At 41.9% G+C, this 24,208-nt stretch overlaps 1 protein-coding gene across 1 annotated transcript in view; it reads left to right on the top strand.

Annotated features, from left to right (window-relative positions):
• The window catches only part of LOC141106383 (uncharacterized), a 43,887-nt gene that overhangs the window by 4,503 nt on the left and 15,176 nt on the right, over nucleotides 1–24,208 (top strand). Inside the window, exons 2-3 of the mRNA XM_073597123.1 lie at nucleotides 13,873–14,061; nucleotides 20,851–20,964. Of these exons, the coding sequence (XP_073453224.1) occupies nucleotides 13,879–14,061; nucleotides 20,851–20,964 (297 nt within the window). The 5' untranslated portion in view covers nucleotides 13,873–13,878. The remainder of the gene's footprint in view (nucleotides 1–13,872; nucleotides 14,062–20,850; nucleotides 20,965–24,208) is intronic.

Here is a 24,208-nt window from a genome sequence, read left to right as displayed (position 1 = left end):
ACACTGACATAAAGTCACACACATAGGTTAGACTTGATGGACCAGTGTCTTTTTCAAAACTCCCCTACTATGGAAATATGTTTTTAAAATTATTGTTTGTCCAAAAAATTACTCACCTAGTTATTGACATGCGCGTGTAATCAAAAAATTTTTCTTCATGCCCACGGAGGTCTTCATACAGGATCATGAACTGGCCTCTCTCATCCCTATTTGCTAGTATGGGATGCACCCAGTATCTTCTTCTCCTCCTCCTTCTCCTCTTCTCTACTTCAAGCAAGATTGCTGCTGTTACAGCAACAACTGTTGGCATTATCATAGGCAGAGCAGCACACATTTTGGGAACAAAAATAACCCACACAATACAGACTCCTGGACAACCAGGAAGTGTCCGGAAAAATCAAGCTTTTTAGAAGCAGCCTCACAAATAGATAACAAGTGATTGGCCTGCTCTAAATTCGCATCTATCATTAGACACTCACTGGTTACTTCCGAATTCGCAGCTGATCCGCACCTAAAACGCTGACGAACCGCTGAACAACTGATTTTTCTATGCGCAGTGAAACCGCAGCTTCAATTCGCACCGCACATGTGTGAAACCAGGCTCAAGGTCCAAGCAGTACTCAATTTTCTCTGTCACAATTGCACTAATACGGCTACAGCAAATCAAGTATGATGGAAGATACTGCATATAGCCGCATAAAGAAGCAGTTATTGAAGAAGGGGACATACCCCGAAAGCTTGTCCTGAAAAATTGTATGTTAGTGCAAATAAAAAAAGTATCACGGACAGTACTCAATTTTCTCTGTCACAATTGCACTAATACGGCTACAGCAAATCAAGTTGTTATCTGCTAAAAAGTTCTTTCATAAGCCACTTTCTGCAACATTGTACATGATATTATTGGAAATCAGCAACCACTCCATCAAATTTTAGGCATTAGGGACCATTTATAAAGCCTAGAACATTCTATGGTAGAGAATTATGCAGCTGCCTGTGTTTGATTATTCTCCATCAGAGACCTCCTTAGAGAGTAAGTAAACCCTCAAGAGGTTTTTATGCTTGCTACTTTTCAGAATGTTCTGCATCATGCATCACTTGTATACAGGTTTTTTCAATAAATCTTTTTTTGTGAATTTTTTACTCCAGCATTACGGATTTCCGGCTGACAGCACTCAGCAGCAGTGTTCTTTTCTAGGTCAAATTTCAATTTAGTTTTCGTTGTATTTTAGTCATCTGCATTGTTTTAGTTTTAAACCTCCAGTACATTTTAGTTGACTAAAATCAAATGGGTTTAGTTAAATTGTAACGCATTATTTAAGCATTTTTCTAGAATTGCCAAACTCATTCTATACTACTTGAGTAAAAATCGAATCACGTTATTATTTATGGTAATAAGGTTTGAACATGCACCACAGACACAGATTTAGCCGTTGTGATATATAAAGTCTTTAGAAATAAAAACAAGTTTCATAAACAAAAATATACCTTTTTGAAAAACAGAAGTACAACGTTAAAATATAAAAAACCCTAAAAAACTGTAAACTCTATTGGCTGTAATGCCATTGCACATATACCGGAATAAATTACCAACATGAAAGCGGTTGTATACCCTTTTTTTGTTATTTTTACCTACAGGTAAGCCTATAATAAGGCTTACCTGTAGGTAAAATTAATATCTCCTAAAGCTACACTGTTTTGGAGATATTCGCTTTGCATACAGCCGTTGACGCCAGCAGGCCAAGCGCTGTGAAGGCCCGGCTGAAGGTCTGGAGGTCCAGCCGATGCTGCCGGACCTTGCCGGGAAAAAGACTCCTGCGCTATTATTATAAGCTGGGGATGGAATTGTGTTGCCAATTTAGAAAAGGCCAGCAAAGCAATGTTAATTTTGATGTCAAATTTAAATTTAGTTTTAGTCTAATGCTGCGTACACACGATCGAGATTTTGGTCGGAAAAAGATTTGATGGCTTTTCCGACGGGATTCCGCTCAAGCTTGCTTTGCATACACACGGTCACACAAAAGTTCGCTGAACTTTTGTCCGTCAAGAACGCGGTAACGTACAACACTACAACGAGCCGAGAAAATGAAGTTCAATGCTTCCGAGCATGCGTCATATTGTTTCCGAGCATGCGTAGGAATTTTGCGCGTTGGAATTGCTACAGACGATCACATTTTCGGATGGGAACTTTTTCCGACCGAAAAATTGAGAACATGCTATCAAACCTTTGTTGGCTGGAATTCGGCCAGCAAAAGTCCGATGGAGCATACACACGGTAGCATTTTCCGACCAAAAGCTTTCATCTGTCTTTTGCTGGCTAAATTTCCGATCGTGTGTACGCGGCAATAGTCTTTTGGCTATAATGCTATTTTAGTCGTATTTTAATCACCTGAATTGTTTTAGATTTAGTCATATTTTAGTCAACTAAAATCTCCAGTACCAGTGTTAATTTTGTCGACAAAAATATTTTCGTCAACAAAATTAACACTGCTCAGCAGCTGCTTTGCAATTAGCAGCAGCATTGTCAGCAGGCAGGCTAACACGTCTGCTCCCTGTAGAAGAAGATGCTGTTGCTGGATCTCGCAATAAGAAATTTTGCAATAGATTAAAAAAAAAATAATAATAATAATAATTTGTACACGTTAAAGCTGAAATCCAGGTAACACCTGAATAAGCTTTAAGGCTGGCCATACATTATACACTTTTCCTTTAGATTTACCAAAACCATATAATAATTCAAACAAGCAGGCCCTTGCACCACATAGTTGAAGGTAAATCGAAAGGAAATTGAATAAGAAAACTGTATGTATGGCAAGTCTAAAGGCCGATATGAAAATTGGATGGAAAATTTAGTACGACAAGCTGTCTGCTGATTTTCAGATCGTTAGTACGGTGCTTTCAACAGCTGATTTCGTTTTTTCGTCAGACAAAAGCTGGATGTGCAGACTATAAAATTTTTGTTGGATGTGAACTCAACGTCCGATTTTCTTTTCATTAGTACGGTTTTCGTACAAAAAAAATCGTAAGAGCAAGACTACGCATGCTCAGAACGGAAAGAATACATACAAAACTATTCAACACGTTACGCCACTTCTGACGTTGTATTCTGTCGTATAAAAATGTTCTTATTGTGAGTAACCTCTTCACTTTCAACATGAGACTAGCATGCCACAAAAAATGGATGTTCGGTCGCCTGAAAATCTAAACGTGTGTACGAGGTTTAAGCTTTCAATGACTTCTGGTGGCTATATAAGCTCCTTTCGACTGCACTTGATTTGTATCAAAAAATGGCCCTGGTTTTTTTTTTTTTATTCACAGAAAAATGTATAGGCAAAAAAGTAAATAAATAAATAAAAATAAAAAGTCACAGTACATAAACAACAATCACATGCACATACACAACAAACCCAACAAACATAGATACAATAAACACTGAGAAAAAAATGTATACTATTGAGCTGCATCCATGTTCGCGTAGGAACATACTTTACATTCATTACTGCCTCCAGACGCCTTTCTTTTTGAATGACCCTCTAATTCACTAAGTAGTGTATTAGTTTTGCCATACATTATACAATTTTCTTTAGATTTACCAAAAACAAATAATATGAGATCAAACCAAAACACGTTCAATTTGTATGCAATCAGGCAGGCCCTATGTGAAACCTCATTTTGCCAACCCCCCCCCCCCAGCCCCACCCCTGACTCCCCCTCCTTTGCCGTGCCCATGTATACCCCACCTTTTTAATGAAGTGCCCATCAAATGCAGCCTCACCAGCACCCATCAATGCAGCCTTACCAGCGCCCATCAAATGCAGCCTCACCAGCGCCTACCAAATGCAGCCTCACCAGCGCCTACCAAATGCAGCTTTACTAGCACCCATCAATGCGGCCTCACAAGCACCATCAATGCAGCCTCCCCAGCGCCCATCAAATGCAGCCTCACCAGTGCCCATCAAATGCAGCCTCACCAGCGCCCACCAAATGCAGGCTCACCAGCGCCCATCAAATGCAGCCTAACCAACGCCCACCAAATGCAGCCTCACCAGCGCCCATCAAATGCAGCCTCACCAGCACCCACCAAATGCAGCCTCACCAGCATCCATCAAATGCAGCCTCACCAGCACCCATCTAATTCAGCCTCACTAGTGCCCACCAAATGCAGTCTCACCAGCACCCACCAAATGCAGCCTCTCCAGCGCCCATCAAAAGCAGCCTCTCCAGCGCCCATCAAATGCAGCCTCACCAGCACCTATCAATGAATGTTTGCTTGCTTTCATTCATTCAGGAGTCGGGACACAGACACAGTCCTCCTCCGCCGATACGCCTCTGACACTATGTGCGAACGGAGCGGCGGCTGCCTGCTGATGCTGAGACTTAGTTGCTTGCTGCAGAGAGAAGAGAGTAGGAACAGCAGCGGCCTAGGCAGCTGCCTAGTTTGCCTTATGGTAGCACCGGCCCTGGTTGAAGGTAAATCTAAAGGAAATTGTATAATGTATGGCCAGCTTTAAGGTGCACTGGGGATGTTTAACTAAAACTGGAGAGTGCAAAATCTGGTGCAGCTCTGCATAGGAACCAATTATCGTCCAGGTTTTTTTTTTGTCTAAGCTTAAATGAACAAGCTGATTGACTACCATGCACAGCTGCACCAGATTCTGCTCTCTTCAGTTCTAGTAAATTAACGTGTATTTGTATTAAAGAAAAATTGGTCACGTACAATTTTTGCAATGTTTCGGGTGTAATGGTAGTCCATTATTTTCATTAGGCTGCCCTAACGCAATAAACATTAATGTGGGACACGCGTTACTATACAGCTATAATGTAAATTGCTCCTACGATAAATAATTTATACTTCCCTAAATACACACCTCCTAAAATAATCTGCTCCCTCTAAAAAAAACAAAAAAAACATTAGATTTTTATATTCAAGAAGATTCAATAAGTGGACTGGAGACTCGGCTAAATGTCCCTGACTGTAAAATGGTCAATTTTGCAGCAAAATCAATTTTCCTAAAATTATTCTGCTTAAGCATGAGCTCAGGCGTATTCGCGACCCGCACGTTAAGAGCCCGCTAGGAAGTCGGCACTGCACAGCGCTAATCTCAGGCAGTGAGACATTTTCCCGATCCGCGCCTACAGAGATCAAGAAATGTCTCACTGCCTGTGATTAGCGCTGTGCAGTGCCAACTTCCTGGCGGGCTCTGAACGTGCGGGTCGCGAATACGCCTGAGCTCATCCTTAATTCTGCTTATCCCACTGTTCAGTAAAACTTCAGGTTTGCACATCCCTGTGTATTACTCTAAGATCTCATCTCACAAAAACCGTAAAGAAATTATGACAATGGAAAACCTCTGGGGGCAAACAATTCAGATGTACATGGTTCTACTGGTTCGAATACCAAACCTCCCCAGAATACGGACTCCATTAGATACCCACTAGTTGCCCATTTATGCCATTGAACGTAAAGTCCCCAACTGGATCTCCCTTCCAGATCAGGGTTCCTCGCTTCCTATCTTTTTCCTACTGCTCCTTCTTTCCACTACCACCTCCCTCCCATGTCTCCCTCTGTTCTCTTCCCCTCCTTGCTCCTGTTGTGTGAATACTTTAAATAAAGAATTAAAATAAAAAATAAATACATAAAAATAATGAAAAACAAATGTAAAGGTGACACAAAAGGGCAATGAGGTTCTTACGGTAATGAACTACCCTCTCTGATACTTCAATATTAGGCCTCACATGTACCCTAGAAATGACCACAGACACACAAATACGTTTTGAAATCTTTACTTTTGAGAAAATTAAATCTTAGGGAATATCTGTCTGCTGCAGTACAATACGTTTTAATTTACAGTCTCCTTGTATATACACTATATTACCAAAAGTATTAGGACACCTGCTTTTTTTTTTTTTTTTTTTTATTTAAAGATGTGACACAGATATAAACAAAAAGACAACTTCGTATTGCTACTAATGCATCAAGTACATCAATCATACATATAACTTGCTTTTGAGTGGAGGGAACTACTTGATCAAGTTCACTCCTTTAGCTGAAGTTCAATACAAGGTAAACAAAAACTTCTGTGCTCATCACTTTTGTCTTTTAATTGAAAAAGAGAAATGGAAAAAGGGAGGGAAAGAGAAAAAAGAGAAGTCAGGAGAAAGAGAAGAAGAGGCAAGGAGGAGGAGAGGAAAAAAAAAGGGGGGGGGGGCAATTACCCTCAGGGAGCCAAGGCCGATAATACTCAACAGATGATGGGGATCCTAGATGGAGGATCCTAACGTGTATTGGTGGAATTCATCAGAGAAGTGAAACAGATTCCAATGAAACCATCTAGACTTATGTTCCTCTGATTTATCTCATAAAGCTGAGGTCAGATCTTCCATTTGCTCAATGTCCTTCACTCTCATGAACCATTGGGCCATCGTTGGTGCAGATTGTTGTTTCCGAAGGGGTGGAATGCAGGCTTGTGCTGCATTAAGGAGATGTTTGAGAAGGGAATTATGATAACGTTTCCTTGATAAGGGGGTGAGGTTAAGGAAGACTGCCCCTGGGTTATCATGTAGGGATTAATCTGTGAGTTTCTGTATGAGCTTAAGCACCAGCTGCCAAAAAGTTTGGAGCGCAGGGCAATCCCAAAAAATGTGTAAGAGGGTGGCTGAGTGTAGGCCGCAATGCCAACAGCGATCAGTTTGTAGAGGATATATCTTAGCCAGCACCGAAGGGGTTCTGTACAAGCGCGTCACTATTTTATATGCGGTCTCTTGATATTTGCTACAAAGAGAAGATTTCTGTGCGGAAAAAGAGTATGCGTTCTTTTTGGGATTCTGTGAAGGTGACTTGTAAATCTCTCTCCCATTTTGCTAAGAATGGGGGGTCTCCAGTGGTGTGAAGGTCTAGCAGGGACTTGTAGGAGGTTGAAAAGGACCTCCGGGTCTGTCCCTCTCCCAAGCAGAGTTCCTCAAAAGAGTGGAGCTTTCTGACAAAGTGGGTTGGTTTGGGCAATTAGCCAAGAAAATGAGATAGTTGATTGACCCTCCAGCAGTCTAAAGAGAGTGGAGCCCGGCCTGAGAGCAAAGTCTCCGTAGTTAGCCAACCAGAAGAATGTAAGAACAAGGAGGCCCTCATGAGTCCTTGAGGAGCCTGCGGGAGGAAGGATGGGTCGGTGAGGCCAGGTATAAAGTCTGGGTGACCAACGAGTGGCGTCATTGGGGATGGAAAACTACTTAGTGAGGATAGACAGAAAAACCTTTTCATTTCCATGAGAGTTGGTCCAATCAGTGGGTGAGTAGTCAAGTGAGTGGCAGGAGTTTTCCCTGCCCAAGGTAGACCCACTAGTGGGGCCCAGGCAGCCTCCTGTTCTAGCGACACCCATAGTTTTGAATCCCCATGACGACACCAGTCCACGATCCTGGTCATATGTGCCGCAGTATGGTATAGGGCTGGATCTGGGAATCCGATACCGCCTTTAGTCTTTGCCCTAGTAGTAGCGTTCTGCAGAGACGTCAGATGAATCTGATAAATATTGAGTGCACAGCGTGAAAGAACGTCTGAGGTATCTTGGCGGGCAATGCCTGCATTAAGTACAGCAGTCTGGGCATTGCATTCATTTTAGGTATATTGCAACGGCCAAACCAAGAAAGGGCCAGGGAGTCCCACTTCTTGAGATCAGCCGTGAGCGTGGATAAGAGGGGTTGGTAGTTGAGTGTGATAATGTCGTTCAGGTTTGCAGGAATCTTTGTTCCCAGGTATTCAATTGAGCGAGCAGCCCATTTGAACAGGAAGAAGGGGCGTAGCTTAGAAATAGTAGAGTCTGACAAGGAGATGCTCAGGGCCTCCGATTTTTGTAAATTAACCTAAAAATTGGACAGTGTGCCATAATGCTTCAGCTCCTGTAGTAGGGAGGGTAAAGAGGTAAGGGGTTCAGTAATGTTGAATAAAAGGTCATCTGCATAGGCTGCAACCTTGTGTTGATATTGGCCTGACTGGATGCTTCTAATGGACTGATTCCCTCTGACATGGTGCAAGAAAGGTTCTAGAGAGTGGATGAATAGCATAGGAGACAGGGGACAGCCCTGTCTGGTGCCATGCGAGATAGAGAAAGGGCTGGAGTCATAGCCATTTACCTGGACTGTCGCTGTGGGATTATTATAGATGGCCAATATCCATGACAGGATGGGGTCTGGCATACCCACAAATTTAAGTGTCTCCTGTAGGAAAGACCAGTCCGCCCTGTCAAAAGCCTTCTCGGCATCCGTGGATAGGAGCAGCAGGGGTACACGGGATCGTTTTGCTTTTTCAATGATATGCAGTGTCCGAATGGTGTTGTCTCTGGCTTCTCTAGACTGGATAAAGCCGACTTGATCTGTTCTAATTAGACATGGTAGCAGGGCATTCATCCTAGAGGCAAGGATTTTTGAGAATAGTTTCACATCACAGTTCAGGAGCAAAATGGGTCTGTAACTGGCACATAATAGTGGGTCCTTACCCGGTTTAGGGATCACCGATAAAGAGGCGCGCAACATTTCTGCAGGAAGGTTGTGTCAGTTGGTCACCGCATTAAAAGCCGCAAGAAAGGAAGGTGCCAGAATGTCCTTATATGTTTTGTAATAAGGGAGGGTGAATCCGTCAGGTCTGGGGGCCTTACCGGACTGAGTTTTGGCTATGGCGGATGCAAATTCCTCCGTAGTGATAGGCTTAGACAAGTCTTCTTGTTCCTCTGCCGTCAGTGTAGGGCGGTCGGTTTCTCGAAGATAATTGCGAATATCTAAAGCATTTTAAGGCATCAACCGAAAGGTGGAATTTGGGTCTAAATTATACAATTTGGAGTAGAAAGCGTGGAAAGTATCCGCTAGTTCTGGAGACGACTGAACTCTGGAGCCTGATGTCGTGAGAAGAGCGGGCACGTACGTCTGAGAACGTTTTGTGCATAAAGCATTGGCCAAAAGATGACCGCACTTGTTGCCATATTCGTAGAATGAGCGACGGGCCTTCAGCAGTACATGTTTCGCCTCGTACATGGAGTGATCCCATATAGCCTCCCGTAGGCGGACCAGTTCCGCTTCGGTAGCACCATCTGGCCTGTTCTTGTGTTGACGTTCCAAAATGTGAAGTAGAGCCAGGAGGTCAGACAGGGTCTTAGGGTAACGCTGCTTGGCCGCATGGCTGTGTTTAATTAGTATGCCTTTAATAAAGCACTTATGTGCTGACCACACTGGGGCTGGGTTATCCACAGATTCTATGTTGATAGAAAAGTAAGTTAAGTCACCATGTAAAGGTCCAGGGGGACGCTTATGAAATAGCCAGTTCTAGTAGAATTGGGGAGTGGTCGGAAGAAAAAATGTAAGAAAAAGTAAAAGTGAAAGGTGAAAAAGAGATCTTGTCAAGAATGTAGACTCCGAAGAGAGAAACTACTGTCACCAGGGCAGAGTGTTCCTAATGCAGGGAGTAGTAAGGCACAGCTAAGTTCCGAGCCCCGGCCTTTGGGACCCCTGCAGCTAACGTAGTCAAATGTGTAAAGCACTAAAGTTACCTGGGCTAACTAAATGGTGAGGCCAGCCAGCCGAAATCGCAAAGTAACTACCATTGAAATAAACTGTAAACTCCCAGGGAAATAGCTGTAAATAGCACTAGCCCAGCGCTCCAGTCCTAAGACGGCCCGACAATAGGGCACCTATGTCTTGGTGCCGCAGGACGCCCAAGCCCATCCGGAGGCAGGGCCTCGGGATCCAAGTAATAATTGAAAAATTGTAAATACCTCGTGGCCTATATCACATCAAAGGAAAGGCATTAGCTAAGAGAGCCTATACATACACACCCATGCACACACATAAATATACCCGCAAGCACATATAGGTGGCCGCACATATACCCATGCGTATGCATAACCCTGCTAGGCACAGCGTAACTACTTCATTAAGTATTTGCAGCAAGTAGTATATTGACAGGCCGCGGGTACACAACCATGCAACCTCCCCATTGGTCTAGTACTCTGAACCCGGTCAAGGTCGTCAGAAAGGCGCCACTAATGTGTGGCTACTCGGTAGGCGAGCTCGACCCCAAGAATAACTGTTGCTCTTTAGCATATTCCAGTGGTTAAAGCTCTCCCGGGGCATTCGGAGCAAACCAATGAGGAGGCGTTAGATCAAAGTTGAGATTAGTAAACATAACACTGAATCTGTTATGGAACGTAGGGGACAAGCCAACAATTGTGCGAAACATACATAGCATAGGAGAGGCCTTCGTTCATCCATGAACTAGGATAAACTGAGTGATAAGCCGGAGGACATCTAGTTCGTATGCCCTACACATATTGTTCCTGGCAAATCCTCTGTAAACAACAATAAAGGTAAATTCTAAGTATAGCATGGATAACAAGAAAAAAGAAATGCTGAGTTGGATGTGTGCTATTAGTCCTCGTGTAAGAGTTCAGTCAGCTGCTTCTTCATTCTGAGGTTGTGAACGGGGGTTGCCCACCCGTCTAGCTTGGGAATGGCTCCCGCGACCACGGCGGCTATATTGAGCCCTTTGAGGTCTACCCGGGAGAGCCAGGTGCTGAGAATCCTTGGTGATGACAGTCATTAGCCAGTTAGGTACTGGAATTGGGTCCATGTTGGCAAAGGCGAACAGTTCCGGGAGCTCCGAGGGGTGGCGCAAGGGGAAGGATTCTGGGCCCCTGTGGACTATGAGGTGAAATGGGTGGCCCCACTTGTACGTAAGACCTTTCTCCCCAAGACCATCTAAAAGAGGTTTGAGCGATCGCCGCATTAGGAGAGTTTTTCTGAAAACATCCGGTAGGAGGTGGACAGCAGCGCCATCAAATTCCAGAACTCCCACCTGCCAGGCCCGCTGCTAAATATCTTCCTTAAGGGAAAAGGAGTGTAGGCAGCAGAGGACATCTCTGGGTCTGTCAGATGGGTCATATCGCGGGCCCAGGGTTCTATGGACTCTGTCAATGATGATCTCAGAGTCCGGCGGGTGGTCCAGGTAGCAGTTAAAGATGTTAACCACCATTGGGCGCAATTCTGAATGTGGGATACTTTAGGGCACCCCTTTTAACCGGATGTTCTGCCTGCGGCTGCGATTCTCCAGGTCATCCTGAAGTAGGTGCAGTTGTATAATTTGGTCAGTAAGCTCAGTGTGTGAAGTCTGCAGGGTTTGCACAGATTGGGAAGCCACAGCCTGATCCTGTGCCATTACCGTGACACGTGAGTCTAGCACAGCTACTTCCTGTCTGATAGTCTGTATCTCCCCCTTCATGGCAGTCTCCATTCTCTGGACAATGGATTCTAGATCACTTCTTGTGGGTAACTGCAGCAAAAATGCCCATAGTCTTTGTTCAGAAGGGGCACTGAGACTGAGGCCCAGTGGTTGAGTTGTGTTATAGGGTGTACTCACTGTGTGTTGATGAGAGTGGAGCAGCCTCTGTCCTTCCATTTCCTCTGAGCTGAAACACAGAGCGCTGGATTGGATGGGAGCTGTGGTAGAAGCAGAGAGCGCTGGCCTGAGCAAAGCATCCTCCCTTTCTGGTGAAGCTGCCAGTGATCTGGGGAGACAGGGAGAGAGGCCACTTGGGGGAGAGAACGGTGGAATTGTGTGCTCGTCTATCAGTTGTGGAGGAGGGTCATGCACGCAGGAGGTCTCCGCTGTGTCTGGAGCCGAATTGCGGGCCAGGGCCATCTTGATGGCTGCTGGGGTGGAAGCCGCTGGCTGGAGTGGACGTAGGTAACAATCCATGCTGGTCTCAGGAGCGGGAGGATGGCAGTTGTGGTCCCCTGCGATCGGAGGAGGCAGGTCGGTGTTTTAATGCTCAGTATGTTGCTATGGTATTGCTGCAGGAGAGCCGCTGCCCGGGAGCCGTGAAAGGATGCGTCTTCACGCTGCCATGCATAGGACTAAGCCCCCACACCTGCTTTTTTAACACACATGAACTTTAATGGCATCCAAGTCTTGGTCCAATATTGAGCTGGCCCAGCCTTTGCAACTATAACAGCTTCAACTCTTCTGGGAAGGCTGTCCACAAAGACTCGCTCATCCATGTCTTTATGGACCTTGCTTTTTACACTGGTGTGCAGTCATGTTGGAACAGGAAGAGGCCATCCCCAAAATGTTCCCACAAAGTTTGGAGCATGAAATTGTCCAAAATGTCTGGAAGAATGGTCAAACATTCCCATAGACACACTCCTAAACCTTGTGCAAAGCCTTCCCAGAAGAGTTGTAGCTGTTATAGCTGTAAAGGGTTGGCCAACTAAATCTTGAATCCTACGGACTAAGACTGGGATGCCATTAAAGTTCATGTGCGTGTAAAGGGAGGTGTCCAAATTCTTTTGGTAATATAGTGTATATTTCTATGAGGGTGTAGCACTTTATACCGAAGGAGCCAGTGATGCATGGGTCCCCCTGAATCCGGATGACAATAACTCTTCCGGCAATGTCATACCCTCTAACACACCAAGGCTAAAGGAAAATGTATTATTTTGGGAAATATAACATACAGAATAACAAGAGCAATAAGCAATGACAGATAGCAATTTTGTACAACACCTCAAACAATGAGAGGACCTCCGAAAGTGTCTTTAGATCCCGGGTCCAGGTACAAAGAGGTAGTACAGGAAGAGGCAATACCACTGCTAAATGTATCACTTCCCACTGCAGCCGGAGTCCCAGCTCAGCTGAACAACCGCTTAGTTGCGCCGCTAATCCAAACCTGAACAAACAGAATTTGTTCTAAGCAAAGGTTCAGACTGAACTGGAAGCTCAATCCCTAATTCTGACTTTGGTCTAATTGCCCTTAGCCATTGGGTTGTTGCAAGCCTCCTCCAATTAGGTGTTGATCTGGGGGTACACCACCCTGAGAATTTCTATTCACATCATACCCCAAGTTGCTTTCCATTTGCTCCTTAGGGACTTTTCATTTAAGTAATACCCTGGTTTATCTTCTGATTGCTTCTCAGAGGCTTTCCATCTGATCCAAAGTTCAATCAAAGGGGTGAACACTTCTTGGTTAACATCTCTTTTATGATCCACCTTGGGGTACACAGCTTGCAGTAGAATTGTACTCAATTCCATACAAAAGGAAAGAAAGTTTGAGATTGAAGAGTAACAAATTACATATTAATATTCAATTTAAAACTTCTGCTAAGGAAGAAGTGGAAAGACCCGTGATGTCACATTAATGATAAAGAAGTATGTCTTTTCTTCAACTTTCTTCAGCTGTACACTTGTTCTGCTGCACACAGCCAGGTGGAAGATTCTTCAGCCAAAAGAGCACCTGTTCTGCATTTATTACTATCTTTGTCACTATTATAAAGACTTCCTCTCACTTTTTGCCAAAACAGAAAGTGAAGGAAAATCACTCCAATGGAGACACAGATAAAGCAGAGTGAAGAAGATATGATAATATTTTATTGTTGTCTCTACCTTCCTGTTCTGCTGGCAACCACTCCCACCATTTCTTGTAGATATATGTCACAGGTAAAATAAGTAACTCTTCTCCACTAATTAAAAAAAATCAATAAAACCTATTATCCCAGAGTTCTGGGGCATTTTATAAGATCTCTGACTTGTGGTTCCAAAACACCAATATACTGATATATCTCAGGTTTCTAAAATATTTGGGCTCTGTATACATTTTTGTGATGGTGATTGTAGGACTAGTACAAAAGGATTCTGAAGGAAGTCATGATTACATTACTTTAGACAGCTTCTGTTGTCAACAATAATACATTCGTTTTTGGGTTTTTTTAGTGGTTATTAATTTGCATTTTCATTCTTTATTTCTTATAAGTGTAAATCATCTTATGACTGTTTTAATAACTTTTTTTTACAAATGTTCAACATAATTTAGCCATGTGTTGTGCTAACTGTTCTTACCTTAGCACAAGATGGTGGCAGTCAGCATGGTGAAGACTGAAGGTGGGAAGGTCTCCTGTGAAACTCCTGAAGGAACTATGATAAACATCACCATTAACCTGGATACCACCAAGACTGTCCAAGCAGTGAAGAAAGATGGACAAGACAACACACCAACGAATGAGACCCATTCCAGGGAACCTCTGGTAGCTGGGGTGAGAGCTTTTTATTAGATATGTTTTCCTTAAAGTAGAACTATAAGCAAGAGCAATTTTGCCATATATAATGCAGTCTATCACTTGAATGAACACAGCATTGTTTGTTTGCCAGAGATCCCCCTGTAACGTGGTTTTATTACCTGTTGATCCTGCCAGTAGAACTGACAATTTTTGCACTTTAACAAGGTGACCATGATGTTTGTTCTGCCATGAAGCTGTGCAGCAGCAATGTCACCTGCCACACTGCAGGGATTATTTCCTTTGGCTTTTCTTTGAAGCTGCTGTAAAAAAGTCCTGGATGAGGACCCGTCCCAACCTCCCTCTTCTTTTCATTGCTTCCACTACATGTAACACAACCTGTGAATGGGTGGGGGAATCGTGTGACTTATCAGACTTTATACCATTCTCAGACCGTGGTCAGGCAGGACCAAATTTTGCAATGCCATTGCATTGATTAACTTGACAATAAATTTAGGACGCCTTTCATTACCTCATCATTTTGACAGTTCACATGCACTGGCATTTTTTTAAATTATTTTTTCTCCATGAGTTTGTCATTTTGCACTTTTGTCTGTGTTTCTTTTTACATGGATGGAGGGTGTGGGTCCTCGGGCCTACTTTGAAATCTAGGGGGAGATCTTGTGGCCATCAAGTTCCTTCCACCCCTGACCCGGGGGGGTCTCTCTTCGGAAGAGCCCTTCACCCAGTACTCAATGGTCGGCTTTGGCTGACCATGAGGAGATGGGTCCACTAGGCCTTGTCCTATTTGTTTGGGGGTGGACTAGAGACACGCCCTAAGTACACTTTTTTGTGTGTGTTTTTTCACATGCATTTATTTTTACTTCGTGGTGTTTTGTTTTTGTGCACCACGGTTGGTTCAAAAAATTATTTTGAAATTGTCGTTTAAGGACATACAATGTTTCCATATGGAGCACTAATTTAATTTATTCCACAATCATGTTTTTTAAATTATAATTATTAAAGCTTACAAATAAATAAACATTTTTAAAATGCATTTTACACTTAACAGTTTTAAAGCAAGGTTTAAAATGTTTGTTCATTTTTTATGCATCTGTTTCTGGGCTTAGACAGATTTAATAAGCACATATGTGGGATATCTTTATATCAGTATTTAGCAGACAGTCTGTTCTAGCTATTTTCTTAACATCCTGCAGCAGTAACTCAGGCCTGCATCGTGTGCTTATGTAAAGTGGAACTGTCATTTATCATGCACTGGATGTATGGCTGAAAAATTGCATGAATTATATAGAATTCACCAACCATACTGTCTATAAGGTTATGCATGTGTTGTGTGGTCCTGCTGCTGTAGATTTGTAGATGGAAGATTGCCAAGACCCTGAAACTGAGCTAATGCACGGTGGCCAAGACCATACCACGGTTTAACATGACAGGTTCCACTCAGAACAGGCCTTGTGATGGTCGACCAAAGAAGTTGAGTGCACATGCTCAGCGTCATATCCAGAGGTTGTCTTTGGGAAATAGACGTATGAGTGCTGCCAGCATTACTGCAGAGGTTGAAGGGGTGGGGGGGGTCAGCCTGTCAGTGCTCAGAACAAGAAAGCCCGCAAACAGTTTGCTGAAGACAAGCAGACAAAGGACATAGATAGACCTTATTTGGTTCAGATGGTGTCAATCCTGTGTGGCGGCAACCAGGTAAGGAGTACAAAGATAAGTGTTTGTTGCCTACAGTCAAGCATGGTGGTGGGAGTGTCATGGTCTGGGGCTGCATGAGTGCTGCCGGCACTGGGGAGCTGCAGTTCATTGAGGGAACCATGAATGCCAACATGTATTATGACATACTAAAGCAGAGCATGATGCCCTCCCTTCGGAGACTGGGACGCAGGGCAGTATTCCAACATGATAACGATGCCAAACACACTTCCAAGATGACCACTGCCTTGCTAAAGAAGCTGAGGGTAAAGGTGATGGACTGGCCAAAGCATGTCTCCAGACCCAAAGCCTATTGTTATCTGTTGGACATCCTCAAACGGAAGGTGGAGGAGCGCAAGGTCTCTAACATCCACCAGCTCCGTGATGTCGTCATGGAGGAGTGGAAGAGGACTCCAGTGGCAACCTGTGAAGCTCTGGTGAAATCCATGCCCAAAGGGTTAAGGCAGTGCTGGAAAATAATGGTGGCCACACAAAATATTAACACTTTGGGCCCAATTTGGACATTTTCACTTAGGGGTGTACTCACTTTTGTTGCCAGCGGTTTGTCCTGAGGAAGAAATTTAATGTGTAACGTTTTGACTATACAAGCTTGGAGGAGTCCATGGACATCATTTCTTGACATACGTATAAATCTAGAATGGACTGATCTATAACAATCATTTTTGACGGTATCCATGCCTCCTTGTTTTGATACTTGGTTATCTGTTGAACTTGTCCAGTTGAGGGTGCTTTGTTGTTTTCTGTTTAGTGACAACTTTTCTATTTTGTGTTTTTTTGTATTTTTGTAAGAAAGATATTCATATATTTTATTAACTCAAGATTTTCATTGTTTTTCAAATGAGGGGTATAAGAACAAAGTGAGCAATAAGTACATAAGGGTTGCTACAGTTCACCATGAATGAGAGTATAACAAAAGTAAACTATGTATGTTCAAAGACAGATAGGGAATGTGGGGGGGGGTTATGGTAAGTGGATGGAAATGGGATGTCACCTTAGAGTAGTCACAGACTGGAGTGGAGGACTTTTACTAGCAAACAGTCTATGCAGAAGGGGCCTGGGATTAGTCAGTCACATACGGAGTAGCCTTGTCCGGTGTATATTAGTTGTTTTGAGATGAGAAGATTCTGTAATTCCTTTGGTATATGTGGTGTTATGATAGTTTGCCGGGGTCAAGTGGAGTTGGCGAGATATGGAAAGATTAATTATTTGTGTGGTTTTGATTCAGGAGACATAATACTGGGAGTTGGTGTGGGGTGAGTAAGGGAGACCTGTGGATAAGGGGGGGGGGGGGGTAGGATCTAGTTGCGGTCGTGAAGAGAGATAACCGCCTTGTAGTAATTTGCTATATTTGGTGCACCAAAACCTGCCAGGGATGCTGACATACAGAAAAGAGATTCTTTGATTCTAGGGCGCTTTCTTTTCCATATAAACAAGTTTATTTCTTTAGGACTGTACCTATCCCGCTACTGCCCCAACACCTGAGGAAATTACAGTCATAAAGTATGTAGGGTAGAAGAAACATTTTTGCTAGGGCAATCCTACAAGCCCAGGAGACTTTCACTTGTTTCGTGTCTTGAGATATATTATTTCGCTTTTCCAGTACTCTGTTGTAATTAGTAGTGATTATGTTGCTGGAAGGTACAGTCAGCTGAATACCTAAATATGTGAGAGAGTTGTTTGGTGCCCAGGAGAAAGGGGTTAATCTAGAAATTTTATTTTTGAAGACAGTATGGAGGTGAATATCTAACATGCTAGACTTGGAGTAATTGGTTTTATATAAAGAGATGGATCCAAATGTCTTTAGGGTTTTTTGTACTACAGGGAGGGAAACTAAAGGATTGGAGAGGGAGAGGAGGATGTCATCCGCATACAGACCTATTTTAAGCTCCTCCAAACCAACCTTGATACCCAAGACACTGGAATTAGATCTTTTGGACATCGCCGGAGGTCCCATGATTATAGCAAATATAATAGGGGAGAGTGGGCACCCCTGACGGGTGCTATTGGTGATGTCAAAGGGGTTAAAAAACAGTCCAGAAGTCCAAACTTGGGCACTGGGGAGAGAGTATAGGCCTAGGATTGCTGAAAGTATGGGGCCACTAAAGCCTTATTTCAAAAGAACCTCCTTCAGGTAATTCCAGTGCACTCTGTCAAAGGCCATCTCCGCATCAAGAGACAAGAGCAGATAAGGCCCTTGGTTGCTCTCTGCCCACTGAATCAGGTCTATAAAGCGACAAGTCCTGTCAGAGGCCTGTGGTCCTTCAGCAAACACTACTTGGTCTTTGTGGACCAGTAATGGGACATATTGGGGAATCCTTGAAGTTAGTAGCTTTGCGAAAATTTTTATGTTTACCTTAAGTAGTGAAATGGGATGGTAGTTAGCTGGTTTGTCTGTAGATTTGCCAGGTTTGGGGATTGTCACTATAAGGGCTTTTAGCGATTCTTTGGGAATTTTACCAGAGTCTGCAAAGGAGGAAAATGCTTTTTGAAGGTGGGGTGATAGTAATTTTTTAAAGGACTTATAATATTCATTATTGAACCCGTCTGGGCTGGGGGCTTTGTGTAGAGGGAGATTAGAGATTACCTTAAGAATGTCTTCGGTTGTGAAGGGTCTGGAGAGATTGTTTAGTTGTTCGGGTTGGAGAGAGGGTAAATTAATGGAGTTAAGAAGGTGTGATTAGTTTCAGGGGTAGGATGTGTCCACAGGGGAGTCTTTCAAGTTATAAAATTTGGCGTAATATTCTCTCAATCTATTGCCGATTTTAATTGCAAAATGCATTGACTATACAAACTTGGAGGAGTCCATGGACACCATTTCTTGACATATGCATAAATCTAGAATGGATTGATCCACAACAACACTTTTTGACAGTATCCATGCCTCCTTGTTCTGATACTTGGGTATCTGTTGACCTTGTCCAGTTGAGGGTGCTGTGTTTTCTAATTAGTGTCAACTTTCTATTTTGTGTTTTTTTGGATTTTTGTAATAAAAATATTTATATTTTATATATACTTCCCTGCCTCATGTTGTGCCCACAAAGTCCTTTTTTTCTTTTGAGAAAGTTTTTACTGTCTCAATCCTTTATACAGCATATAACATATGGATGTTGGCATGGTGGGGGTCCTCCCTTCTTTTGCCAATGTAAGACTCATATTGATGCATTATTTCCACTTCATAAATCATGATTTATTGTACTTTCCAAACTCAGTGCATCTCAGTACTTAAATGAGCCTTCCTTTTAGGTCCCATGCTATAGCCTCAACACAATTTCCCTCTAAACAACAGTGGAGGATGCTTGTAGCCCTAAAGTGCCCAGGATTCAAATGTACTGTACTATGGTTTCTGATAGCACACATATTCCTGACAAGGCTTTTTCTTATTTCATGTTAATACATTTTCCAGCACTCAAGATGGACAGCTTAAATCCCTCTACGTAACCTCATAACATATACTCGTTTACTACGCCTAACATTTTGTTTGCAGGTTGAAGGACTCAATGTTTTATTTACAACTTTATTATTCATTCTTTATGTGGCCATTAGAAATATTTTTTTGATACCAGCTTTAACATGGTCTTTACTGTATGTCCCGAATACTTTAATTATCTGGTCATTATTTCCTTCAATATTCTAATTCAAGATCTGGATGATTGCCTTGTTATCACATACCATTATTTCTTTATATCAGGTATTGATTCCTGATTTATCTAAATTACCTACATATATGAGATATCTATCTGCAGGTAATGTCATGTTGGTACCTCCAAGTTTATAATGTATATCTGGTTTATATCTATTTAAAGCTGAAGTCTAGATATTATATTTATTGCCTAGTTACATTGGTCCAGCCTGGACCAACGTAAGTATTGATATCTCTTACCTGAGGGACCGCTGTTGAAGTATGAAATCACTGTAGTAGTCATTGCTACTTTAGTGATTGATCTTTCAGGTCCTGTGCCAACCAGCTTCCTTTCTGCATAGTGTCTTCAAGGGGTTGCTTGCTTGGCCCCATTGGCTTTCAAAACATGCCTTGTATTTTTTTAATGAATGCAGAGTATTCTTGGATTGATGAGGTGGAGAGGTGGGGAGGCGACATTATGATCCATATATTACTTTACACTTTTGCAGGATAGATATGAATTGCTAATTTTTTATTTTTTTTTTTAGTGTCTAACAACTCCACCATGGCTTGGAGACTCAGTTTAGAAAAAAGATGTACAGTACCTACAGTATATAATAATCTACATTACCATTTATAGGCATTTTAAAATAATAGGCATTTTTAAAATAAAGTATTACTTTCTACTTTATATTTCTATTTACTACATACTAAACTGGGCAAATCGCCGCTTGTATTTAGAAATCAGTGGCAACTTTTTTATTCTGACTATGTCCACAGAAGGCTGGGATGATATGTGTTCTTCTCATATGTTAATACGTAATTCAATTTTGTATGGTGCATCAGACTTATTTATCCTTTATTCAACTGCAAAAAATGGGATGCGTGATATTGTACATCTTCTCCAGAATTGTCCAATCATTACTGACTTTTGGAGACAAAAACTTACCTTTCTTGCTAATTCACTACAACAACCTCTTCTTTGCTCATCTGAAATCTGTCTATTAGGTATACTTGATAGAGAACGTTGGCTATATTATACAAAACTATTTATTAGAGAAGCATTGCTTTCAAATTGATGAATCCTACCACCCTAGTGTGTAAAATGTTAATCACCCAGATTATATCATATGAGAAGGTTATGTATGGGAGAAGAAATATCCCTAATAATAGTAATAAAATATGGGACTTGTGGTGTGAATATGGCCCTACACTAAATATGAGATGAATTGATCTGGTCCAAAAACCATGACAACTATGAACCATAATATGTTTTCCTACATATTTTATACAACAAAAATACTTGACTGTCAAGGTTTACATCTTTTCTTTTATATTATCATGCTGAATGCTTATTATACAACCTTATATTCTGAAAAAAGCATGCATTGGACTGCAACTTGTAATTTTTTACAAATATTTGAGATCAATATGACTTACTATAAAATTAACTATATATTCATTCTTTGCTATAGGTTTGTTTTATCTGTTTGGGTTGTTTCAATGTCATGATGGGCGTTGTGATTGCCTTTGTCCACCCAAACCTGGACATCTATGATTCTGGGGCACATCTTTGCGTAGGATTTACAGTAAGTATCATGTGCAGAAGAAAAAGGAATTAAATGCAAGTACAACAATAAGATAATAATATATAGTGTGCAAAAATGTACACATGTTGTCTTTAAGTAGACAAGGTAATCCCCCCTGTAACCCTTGAACTAACCCTTCTTGTGATAGTAACCATCCCTCTAAAACGAATAACAACCAGCGCGTTTGATTATCTTTGATTACGGGTAAGTCACTTATTAATTCGTGCTTATTTACTTATGGCTAACAGCTAACATAATTCAGTTGCTAATGCTCATACCACATCATTCTTGGGAAGGTTTTGTTTGATTCTCTGTTCGTGTAAATATCAAAATGTCTGTCTATGTCCAGCAAGAATGATCACTTTCCTATTAAGCCGTGATCACATGGGTTGTTTGTTGTTAGAAATCTTACTTTTCAAGTTGAACGGCTGTTCTATGTCTTTGTAACCCATATGTCTCTCAGCCTTTGTATGGTGTCTACAAAAAACTCCAACAAACATTTTGAACGAGAAAATGATTAATACTCCTCCATGGAACCTCAATACCAACACTCCCAGTTATATTAACCCTCTCAATAACCTTCTGCGTTACTCTCAAAACTAACTATCCCCTTAAATCTAATAACCTTCTCTGTAAAACAGACAATAATTCTGCTCATAACAATAATCCTCTCATTAGCCCTTCCTTTAACTATCAAACTTCTCTTCTCTATACCCTAACACTAACTCTCCCTTTATCCCTAACATTATCCCTCCCTGTAATCCCAACACTAATCCCCCCATAAAACTATCACAAATCCTCTCTATAACGCTAACTCTGCCTGTGTCCTTATTCCACCATTCTCTATAAACCTAAGAAATCCTAACCTCTGCTGTAACTCTAACACTAACCCTCCCTCTTTAACCTTAACATTATCCCTCCCTGTAACCCTAACACTAATCCCTCCATAATTACAAATCCTCTTTACAATTCTAAACCTAATAAAACCTAACCTCTGCTGTAACCCTAACATTAACCTTCCCTGTAACCAGGGCCAAACTGGCCATAGGCCACCAGACTCTCTCTCTCAGTATCGGCAATGTGCGGTTCCTCTCTCCCTCTGTATTGTCTCTCAGAGAGACACTTCTGAGGAGCTGCATCCATGCCTGTCACTGCCTGGTCTCTTGCTCCTGTCTAACAGGCTCTTTGTGAATGGAGCTGCAGTCACACATAGATCCCATGGGTGGGGGGGATTATAGTGGGCACAGCATGGGGGGGGGGATATTATCGTGGGCACAGCATAACTGGGGGGGAGGAATTATAGTGATCACATAGTTACCGGGGGGGATATAGTGGACACAGCTTAACCTGGAGAGAGGAATTATAGTGGGCACAGCTTAACCTAGGGGGGGGGGGAATTATAGTGGGCATAGTTTAACCTGAGGGGGAATTACAGTATAGTGAGCACAGAGTTACCTGAGGGGGGGGGGGCTATAGTGGGCACAGTTTAACCTGGGGGGGAGTTATAGTGGGCACAGCACAACCTGTGGAGAGGAGAGGAATTATAGTGGGCACAGAGTGTACACAAAATCATATATGGCAGTGTTTCATTTTTAAAATGATTGTGCTGAGTTTTATGCATGTCTGTTAGACTCTTACTTGTGGTGCACCTATCTAAGCATAATTTTTTCTTTTTGTTTACAAACTTTTTTTATTGAGGTTACATTGTGGTACAATAAGATATTTTAATTACAGTAAAATTAACATATAAAAGGTTATTCAGTTATATAATTATTGAAAAATAGACAAGTAGAAAATAGATTGCTACATCTCTAACCTAGTCACAAAATACCAACCTAATCGTTCTCTTTGCTCCTCCCAAGACCTCCTGCACTCAAACTCCCTTGTCACCTCATCCCATGCTCGCCTTCAGGACTTCTCCAGAGCCTCCCCCATCCTCTGGAATGCTCTACCCCAATCCGTTCGATTTTCTCCTACTTTATCCACTTTCAGACGATCCCTGAAAACTCATCTCTTCAGAGAAGCCTATCTGGCCCCCACCTAACAACTGTACATTTATCTTCTCAATCAGCACATCACCCATAGTTATTACCTCTTGTATCTCTTGACCTTCCCTCTTAGATTGTAAGCTCTAAGGAGCAGGGCCCTCTGATTCCTACTGTATCAAATTGTATTGTATTTGTATTGTCTACCCTCAAGTTGTAAAGCGCTACGTAAACTGTTGGCGCTATATAAATACTGTATAATAATAATAATAATAATAGATTGATACAATCTATCAAAGGTTTTGTACAAATAAATGCCTGTTTTAATAGTGTCAAGAATATATATATATGATGGAAAAATAAATACAAAAATATAGAAATATAAATTTGAACTAACATCTCTATTCAAATGTTTGCATTTCTGAATAATACATCTCCATGTGAGAACCAAAGTCCAATTTTTTTATTATAAAATTGTATAGCGTTGTATAATAAGTGAAATATTTTTTTCCATCTGGTTAATGGAACTAATTCTTGTTTTTAATTGATTTCTATCTAAGCATATTTTATGGGTGCACAAAGTTTTTTTTTTTTTAATTTAAGCACATCCCTTTAAGCCCCTCCCACTGGTAACGCAATTTGACCTCGCCTACTATTCGCCAATCTTTTGCAATTGCCAAAGGTGTCGTAAGCCTTTTATAATACTAGCAACAACCCTGGCATAAGGTAAACCATGTCCACTCACTGCTGCAATGCACTAAGCAAACCATGTCTTATTGTTTTATCAAGCAATGGGGCCCCGCTTATGATCTTGCACACAAATCAACTGATTTCATAGTTCACCCCCGTGTACAGATATTAACCCTTTTCTGACTGACATTGACCCCTTCCTAACTGCCCTCATCATTAACCCCTTACTGCCCAGATATTATCATTAGCAAAATGGGCTGCTCAGTCTAAAATGTCCGGACCTATTTTTTTGTCTCAGTCCGGGCCTGTCTGTGACCCTAATACTTACCTTTCCTATTACCCTAATACTAACCCTCTTTAAAGCACTAACATGCACACTAATCCTGCTGGAAACATTTACACAAATCATCTCTTTAACCCTAACATTCACAATAGCGCTACCTGTAATCCTTACATTAACCCCCCATTTAGCCCTAACACTAGCCTTTCTGGTAACACTTGCAATAACCCTGCCCATAAACCTAACAATAAACCTTCCTTCAACCCTAACACTAATCATACCCACAACC

Source organism: Aquarana catesbeiana, linkage group LG08 (genome assembly GCF_042186555.1).
Source record: "Aquarana catesbeiana isolate 2022-GZ linkage group LG08, ASM4218655v1, whole genome shotgun sequence".
In the NCBI taxonomy this organism is placed as follows: domain Eukaryota; kingdom Metazoa; phylum Chordata; class Amphibia; order Anura; family Ranidae; genus Aquarana; species Aquarana catesbeiana.
The sequence above is the reverse complement of the archived record's forward strand: the minus strand, read 5'-3'. Positions and strand labels throughout refer to the sequence as shown.